This window comes from Mycetomoellerius zeteki, unplaced genomic scaffold, assembly GCF_001594055.1.
Source record: "Mycetomoellerius zeteki isolate Tzet28-1 unplaced genomic scaffold, Tzet1.0 scaffold122, whole genome shotgun sequence".
Taxonomy (NCBI): domain Eukaryota; kingdom Metazoa; phylum Arthropoda; class Insecta; order Hymenoptera; family Formicidae; genus Mycetomoellerius; species Mycetomoellerius zeteki.
This window is the reverse complement of record NW_017256147.1, coordinates 541774-550692: the sequence shown is the minus strand read 5'-3', so window position 1 is coordinate 550692 and position 8919 is coordinate 541774. Positions and strand designations below refer to the sequence as shown.

Below are 8919 nucleotides of genomic sequence, written 5' to 3'. Positions count from 1 at the left end.
TTTTATTCAATTTTTGTTTTTATGTAACAGATTAACAGAGAAAGAAAGTATATATATATATATAATATATTAAAAATATATAAATATTTATGATAAGGCCATTACGGTCTAGCGGGGATCTTGGATACTTCTAATATAATTAACGTGTGAATTTATGTACCGACGTTATATATGCATCAAAAATGGTTAGATTGTTTGTCAATTTAACTCGTGATATTACTGCGGTAGTTTTGCGTTGTAAGTCTGAAGGATTTTCGGCACGCATAAAAATCTACATTCGCAGTATATAAATTCACATGTTAATTATATTAGAATTATTAGAAGCATCCAAGTTCCCCGCTAGACCGTAATGGCCTTATCATTAATATTTAGTTTGAAATTCTCATGGTTCAATGTTATTTAATATATATAAATATGTTCATGCTTACATTATATAAAAAAAAAAGTATATTATTATATATAAATGTATAAAGATATTATTAGCCTAAAATTCGTATTTCCTTATTTTCCTTTTAAAAAACACGATTTAAACACTTGTTTTAAACATGTTTAAAATCTGTTCAAAACATATGTTTGTTTAAAACAGTACAGTGTATAAAACATATTTTAAACATTTGTTTTAAATACAAATGTTTTAAACATAACAACCCTGCTTGGGAAGCATCGGGCATCGGCGGAGCAACTATAGGTGAATAATAATTTATACACTTGCGTAACTAAACATTTGTTCCTATGATAATCGCATATTCCGTGCGTTAATACACGATATATAATATATTTGTAATGTTATTCATTGCGTGTTATACAAATGTGTATGGGCGCCTTAAATCCGATCTTGACTATAAGAGAACGAACACAAACAAACGCGAATAAACAACTACCTGCAATGAATTCAAATGGTATTTCCAAAACAACGACACTATTTGCATTTATTGAAATAAGTTCGTTTATTTGTGCTTGCTTATATTGCTCCGAATCCAACTTTAAATATATGTATGATGCACACAAAAAATGTATAGATACATATAAATATATTTATAACGATTTGTTGACTTGAAAATAAATCTATTCTTTAAATTTTAGAAAATTTTATATTCCTATGAAAATAAGTTTTTTTTAAAAATTATAGTTATTCTGTTAAATTTTTTATTTGGAAAAAAACAAATAAAGATCTATAATTATTTTAGAAATATTAATTATTCAGGTATTGTTCTATTTAGTCTAATTTTGAATATATTTTTACGTTTTAGATATAATATTCGTGTTACAACTCCGCTGCTGCGTATCGTATCTGTAAGTTATTTTTTATTTTAATTTTATTTTAATATAATAATTCTGTGAAACAGATCTAAAAATTATATTTAATATATACTTACGTGTATGTAAAATGTCAGGAAAAAAATGAAAGATTAAAAATCTCTTTTCAATATCTCTTATTTCAAAGATCCATTATTTTAAAATGAATAGCTATAGCATATCAGGAAAAAGGATAAAAGCGGTAGAAAATATGTATTTTTCAAATACAGCAACTTTATAAAAAAATAATAAATATTAAAATGTATAGCAAATAATAATTAACAATTATTTTTAAATACTCATTTTGAAAGATTTGCATTCGATAATTTAATTGGAAGTTTTTGCACGAATTTTTGATTGTGATGATGCAACGTGACCAAAACAGTAGATTGTGTTAAGTCACGAACGAAACTAAGAACAAAAATATTTGTGTACTAGTTTTAGTTTAATGGCCAATAAATCAGTTATATCGACATTCGATACGCATTGGAACGATATCAATGATAGTATTGGTAATTGCGTATTGGCTATAGTCATTAGATGTGCGTTAAATATATGTTTCCAATTATCGTAGTGAAGTATATAGGTATGAGGCCGCAGGGAAGAGAAAATAGAAGACGGAACGAAAGGACAGTAAGAGATGATAGAATATCAAAGAGAGAAAATAGTGTTATACATATGTATCATAACTTCATAACAATATTCAAAGTGTCAGGTTTTACATGAATAATCGTTTCAGTTCTCAGCTGAGTACATTCTCAATTAATCTTTAATTTAAATGTGACTTTCGAACCATTTGCGCGTCTCAAGATACAGGATACTTCTCACCTAATAGATTTTTGAAACAAATTTCAAATAACTATGAGGCTAAGACCTTTCTCACCTGATTGATGATCGTATTCCCCGATGTATCTCCTTGTCAGAAATCTCACTGTCAATGCTGAAACATAATAGAAATATATACTGCACGTGCGTATAGTTCAAGTATGACATAATTATGTTGTACGTGATATAATTGAGTTGGCAAACTATAATGACAGGCTATTCGCGCAACGTCGCGTCTCGAATTCGTATGCATCGTGGTGATCTACATTTCGTTCGCTTGTTACAGTCGTATCTATTTATGCAAGAGAAAATCAACACGAAAATACTATTCTCTCGATCAGAATTATGCGCTATAAACCGTATCTAATATTTAACTATATTTTTTAATGAAGTTAAAACTAAAATTTAATAATTGAATCTACATATAATTAGTTTTGTACGATTGTTTCTATATGCAGCGAAAGTTCATAAATGAATTATTATATTGAATTATGAAATTTTATTTTGTATTATATACATTCATATTACTCTCTAAATCTGAATCAGTGGATAGCCACTTTAGTTAGATCACATAATAAAGATTAGCTAGATTAGGAATCTCACATTTAATTCACTGATTATCAGTGGCATACTTGGCACTGAGATCAGTGATTATCCACTGATTCAGGTTTAGAGAGTATATAAGTAATATATAATAGTATTATATAATATTATATAAGTATATACTATTTACTTATATTTAATATTTATATGTATATAGGATGTACTTGTATAAATGGCCACCTCTTATACAAGTACGGTAGCTGTCTGGAATCGTATGAATTTAATTAAATATAACTGTAATCATCAGCGAATATTTACTGTTTTTTAGTAATAATACATTGATTCATTTTAGAAGATGTGATTTCTATAAATTAAATCTGCAGAAAATCATAACTTCTAAAATGAATCAGTGTATTATTACTGAAAAACAGTAAATATTCGCTGATGATTACATCAGTTATAAGTGTAGCACTGATGTCAGTAATAATACACTGATTTATTTTTAGAGAATATATGGCACATATATTAATATTTAGACAAAAACATTTAGATTTTTTATTTTGTTTGTCGTATTACTTTTAAATACGATTTAGAATATTCTATGATTTTTTCATGATTTTTTAGTTATTTTGAAATATCTTTCGAAAGATTACATAACATCCTTAAAGAAAATAAGATTAATATCTTATGATTGTATTGAAATATTTTTATTATTGGATACTGAACAGATTTTAATTGTAAGAAAATTGTGTTGGATCTGACTAATAGAAATACATTTAAATCAAACTGTTTACTGTTTTTACGGCACTGATCTTCGGCGCGTTATTGAATCGATGTCCGTCCCATTAATCTCAATGTTTTGCGTGAAAGTGATGAAAAGAGGTTGATCGCACTGACATATGATCTTCTCGATATAATACTGAACATATTGCGATTTGATCAGGAGAAACGAGAGCTATAACCTAGTGACACGCTTCGAGGTATACCACACTATTTTTACCACGAACTCGAATCTGCCACGGCGCCACAAAACCTTGCGCGATGCATTAACGCCACTGTAACTTATTTCATTTTTAACCGTGTGCAGTGAATACACTTTTTTTTTTCGAATATGAACCGCCAGTTTACATCGATTCGAGACAACAATCTATCCGAGTTTAACTTTTTGATCGTGAAATGCTAACATTTTGTAAAATTAATAAATCAATATGAAATGAACGATTTACTGTAGGAAGAAAAAATATAAAGAAATAAAAAAAGGCAGTCAAAGGTTGTCAAATCAAATTAATCTAACACGATTTTTATAAATGGACGTGCAACTAATAAAATTCTATCAATGTATAGACATTACAATTGTATAAGGTGTATGTATCTCTATATATTTGATACATATATTGTTCAGAATATAGGTCAGTTTTTGATCGGCAGGAACGCATGTATGTTTCAAAGGCCAACAAATTTGTTAGCAATTGGTTTATTTGCGTTGGAAATTTGTGGACCAACAAAACACATCATTAGAATATTACTTTATTTCTTTTTTATTTAATCTTCGATTATTTGTTAGATCAGAGTTTAGAATTTATCTTCAAATTCTTAAACATTGAATTTTTGTTACAAATCTTGTTTTAGAAAATTAAACTTAGATAATCAAAACTATTATTTTTAATTAAAAGCAGATAAATAATTGTTAAATATCTACGGTAACAAGAAAGGGAGAGAAAAACATAAAAAATTTTTGAAAAGTATTTAAAATATATCTATTTTTTTAAATGCCTTTTGGATTATCATTATATTTGCACAATATCTATTTAATGTAACATACATAATTATTGTAATTTGTATTTACACTTCGTGCAAAAAGCTAAAAAGATATATTCTTTATATGTGCTATTACGATATCTTCTAAATATTTGCTCAAAAGATGTAAAAGAAATAATATTTTCCTAATATGAAGTTTCAACTGCAAAGAAATGTTATGAAAAGCATGGTGAATCGAGATTCAATGATGATCCAAGGCAAATTTTGAAGTAAAATTGTATAAATAGCAACCACGTATTTTACGGCCAACAGAAAAGACGCACAGTTCTGGCGAGGACCAATTATTTATTCACCTATGCCTTTACACTTGCCATTACCAAAAATACACGCTGTTAGCTACTCTCAGGGTCCTCAGTGCATACCTATTTCATATATGCATCTTCATCACATGGAACGTGATTCGTGTTATATACGTGCGTACTTGCACTTGAATTTAGAGAGTAGACATTTACCATGAGATTATTTCTTTCTCGAAATACATCTACTTTTATTCCCTCATTCCTCTCTTTGGAATCGTTTGTTCATAGAACAGCACGATTTCGCACAAAGTACGAATAGTGTGTAAAATAAATTTAATTTTTAATTGCACGCTAAAATCTTTTGATTTATACATATAATAGATTCGAGCGATCGCTGTATATGTCTTATTTTTTGCTATTATATTTACATTAATGGAAATTAGAATAAAACGTAGCTGTGTAAAAATATTTTTAAAAGTCATTAAAATATATTTTGATCAACTTGTAATCAACTTGTCTCTACCTTCTATTTATATGTCAGAGCTTAATATGATCAGAGCTAGAAAATATTTGAAAATTTTCTTATAGTGAAATCGTAAAGTAGTAAAATCATAAGAAACTGCAACATAATTTTTTATATGGGAGAGAGAAAGAGAAATTCAATATTTTTTTGTTTGAAATTTGTCCTTATTATTAATTTTATTATTCACAAAAAACAGGAGTCGGTTTTTTTCTGCATTTTTATTTCTTGCTACAGTAATATTTTATGGAAATGTATATCTTTCTAAGATTAATTTTATAATCACACACACACACAACAAAATTATATTTATAGCACTTTACTTCACAATTTTGTTACGTTAATATTAATATTTGTATTAATAGAAAACTTATTTTTATTATGAGTTTATTATGAAGTTTTCTTTTATTAAAATATATAATACATTCACTTACCGCTTTTGCCGACTCCTGGAGCTCCTATTACTGCTACTTTTACTTCGCACAGCGAACTTTTCTTTCTTCTGATGCCTCTAATCGCATTTGACGTCATACTACAAGCATTGGTCACTGCAAAAAAAATAAATTAGAATGGTATTGAATCATGCAGAAACGTCTAATAAATATCTGAAAAGATAGTTTCCAAAGATGTTAAATTACACTCTGGGGGGAATAGAGGAGAGGATATATGATCTCAAAATATAAAAATAACTTTAACTGCATTTTACCATTATAAAATGAAAAATATTATGCTTAAAAAACAATTTATATAAACTATAAAATCTTTAGTATTATTTTTATTATTAACGATACTCAATGTGAGTAAATTAATTATGAATATTTATTATTCTCTTCTTCTCTCCTAATATTTGCTATTACTATTAGCAAATTTAAAAATTTATGTGATTGTATTAAAAAAATTACATTCGAAAGGAAGGATTATCCAAATATATGTATTTGTTAGTATGTTTTGCATTTATTGTTAAGTTTTGTCGCCAAATTAGTATTTCGTTGTTTTTTGGATAATCGAATTACGATCTATATACCGAATGTTCCATTTCATCTAGAATGTAATAAGAAGAATGATAATTTTTACGGCATTTCGTGGCATCCACCGCTTGTTTCTCTTTGGACGCGTGTTTGAATAAATCGCGCTATACTTTGAAAGAAGAAGAGAACGGCAAGAGCGCCTGTCTAGACATGAGAGAAAGAGAGATAAAGCGAAAAGCGGATAAGACGAAGGCAAGATGTGATGGGTACATTAATAGAACGGTTTGCACACACATGTTCCATGGAATCTCGGGAATTTCTTCCAATGTCTAACAATGTACCAGGGTTACGAATACCGGGCGCGATGGGAACGATAATGCGGTTTGTTACGAAATTTCTATATAATCTCGTGCGCGATGGCATAGGTTCGCTTCTAATCTAATGTAATAAAAAGTTTATTACATTCTCTAGTGACTATTTAATCATAATATATCTTCAATTTATCATCGGTAAATAGTTAGTAAATCGAATTGTTGTGTAATGTGGAAACTAATCCAAATGCTCTTCTCTCTCTTAATCTCTGAAGTGTTAAAGTATGTGCCGATGTACTTAACGACACACTTTTCTAAATGAATGCACGTTAATGAGTCTTGGAACATTTCACCGCATAATAAAATAGCCGCGATCATATAGCGCAGAAATAAATAGATGTTGCTATAATGACGTAAAAATATGTAAATGAATACACATCTAATGTAAGTAGACAATATTTAACACAAATACTTTTTCGCCGAGAGGTACTTTGTCTTTTCCTTTGCATAAGTGTGAAATATTTTTTACCTCTTTTCCCATTCATGTCAATATTTTATATTATAGCATTACTTAATAACTAAAAAAGCTACTAGATACTTGACTATAAAACTATAAAATATATAAAATTGTACTATTTTTTTATGTTTGGAAAAACTCTATACTCTTAACGAACTTGGTATCATGTAAAAATATACACGATTATTGATTCTCTCTCTCTCTCTCTCTCTCTCGATATTTGATTTTTTTCATTGATGAAAGATAAAAATGCCACATCTTATATTAACAGCTGACAAGCAAATATACGATACACTATGTACAACAACATATATTTAATTAAATAAGCCAAAAAATAAGGCAATCTACTTCTATTTAATATATATTTAAACTATTTAAAGTATTTTCACTTACCGGGTCAGCTAAAATACACTCTGCTACAACTCCACTAGGTATTGTTTTCCTATCGCTTTACACGTTTTATCAGTTCATATTGCAATTAAATTGTTCGTTGAATAACGATAAGAATGCACAGTTCTAACTTGGAATACAAAATGTTTCACGAAATTATCTATTGACAATTAATTTTGTGGCCTAAGATCAATAGATCGAACGCACACGAGACACTAGCGATAAAGCACAGCAAACCTGTTGGCACGATTAAATGATAAGAAAACGGAAGAAGATAAATCGGCTGATTGCGCGTCTGTCATGTGAATGGCAATAGTTTGATTCGAATTCGCGGCTTTGTGAACCACCGCGGCTCTTGGTCTTAGCGCGACTGTCTCACCCCATTCTCTTCTGGCGGCTCGCGAGGCCCGCCGGTTCCCTTATTGCTCTTAAGCCATGTACACGCGGTACCCGCTTCCGGTACAGATGTGTGCGCAGACGAAGGTCGAGATTTGAAACGGCCGATGTCCCTCCGAAGCTCACGAACGTGCCGTCTTCGCGTTGGGATATAATTGGAATGGACGTACGCGCCGCGACGCGATGGGCAATCGCGATGTAACCAATGTTTCCTAGAAACGCGGAAATTTTGCCAAATGCATCGATTGAATCGCGATAGTGACAATTTTAAAAGTCATTATATTGAATCATTTTTAATAAATACTATATAAAGTAAATGTACCAGTTAATGGACCCGATTAATGGATGAAATTATTAAGCTTTTAATGATATGTACGACAATAAATATAAATTTTTCTCATTAATTTTTTATAAACAACGAATTTATTTAGAGTTGTACGTATTATTATATATAAAAGATTATTATTTAAATCAGTGGATAACCACTGATTATATCAATCCCAAGTATACTTATTGGGTAATTAGCGAATTCACTATAAAATTTAATTAGAAAATCAATAAAATGTAGAGTCCTTAATTTTAATACTTTAGTATATATAAATTCAATGTATATGATATTGGGACTGATGCAAATATCAGTCTTTTAATTATATAATGCTAAAACTCCCTTTCCTTTTCAGTTGAATTTCATTGATTATCCAGTGTCATTGGATAATCTCACGATCAGTGATTTATCCACTGATTCAAATTTAGAGAGTAATATTAAAAATTTTTGTCCAGTAGTTGAGTCATGTTCACTAACTGATACATTTACCTTATACAATGTTTTGTAAGAATTTATTAGTTGTCTTCTTGTCAGAATTTGTTAGCGAATAAAAATCTAAAATTATTAGATGCAAAGATTTATTCAAATTTGTAAGATACTAAAAATGACACTTTTTGAGAACGCAAGATTTTCTATTTAATAATAAAATTATTAGATGTATGGTACATGTGCATGGATGCATGGAATGAATAGCGCAATATATAACTTTATAGATATTTATATTTTATTAGATGTGTTAATAGAAAATCGGAAACGAAGAAAGGAAGGAAC

The 8919-nt window shown here is 29.1% G+C and overlaps 1 protein-coding gene across 1 annotated transcript in view; it reads right to left on the bottom strand.

Moving 5' to 3' along the window:
* Nucleotides 1-8007, bottom strand: part of LOC108731256 (ras-related and estrogen-regulated growth inhibitor) — a 15059-nt gene extending 7052 nt beyond the window's left edge. Inside the window, exons 1-3 of the mRNA XM_018461489.1 lie at nucleotides 7431-8007; nucleotides 5676-5789; nucleotides 2180-2236 (exon numbers count right to left, since the gene is read on the bottom strand). Of these exons, the coding sequence (XP_018316991.1) occupies nucleotides 2180-2236; nucleotides 5676-5772 (154 nt within the window). The 5' untranslated portion in view covers nucleotides 5773-5789; nucleotides 7431-8007. The remainder of the gene's footprint in view (nucleotides 1-2179; nucleotides 2237-5675; nucleotides 5790-7430) is intronic.
* Between the last annotated feature and the right edge of the window lie 912 nt (nucleotides 8008-8919).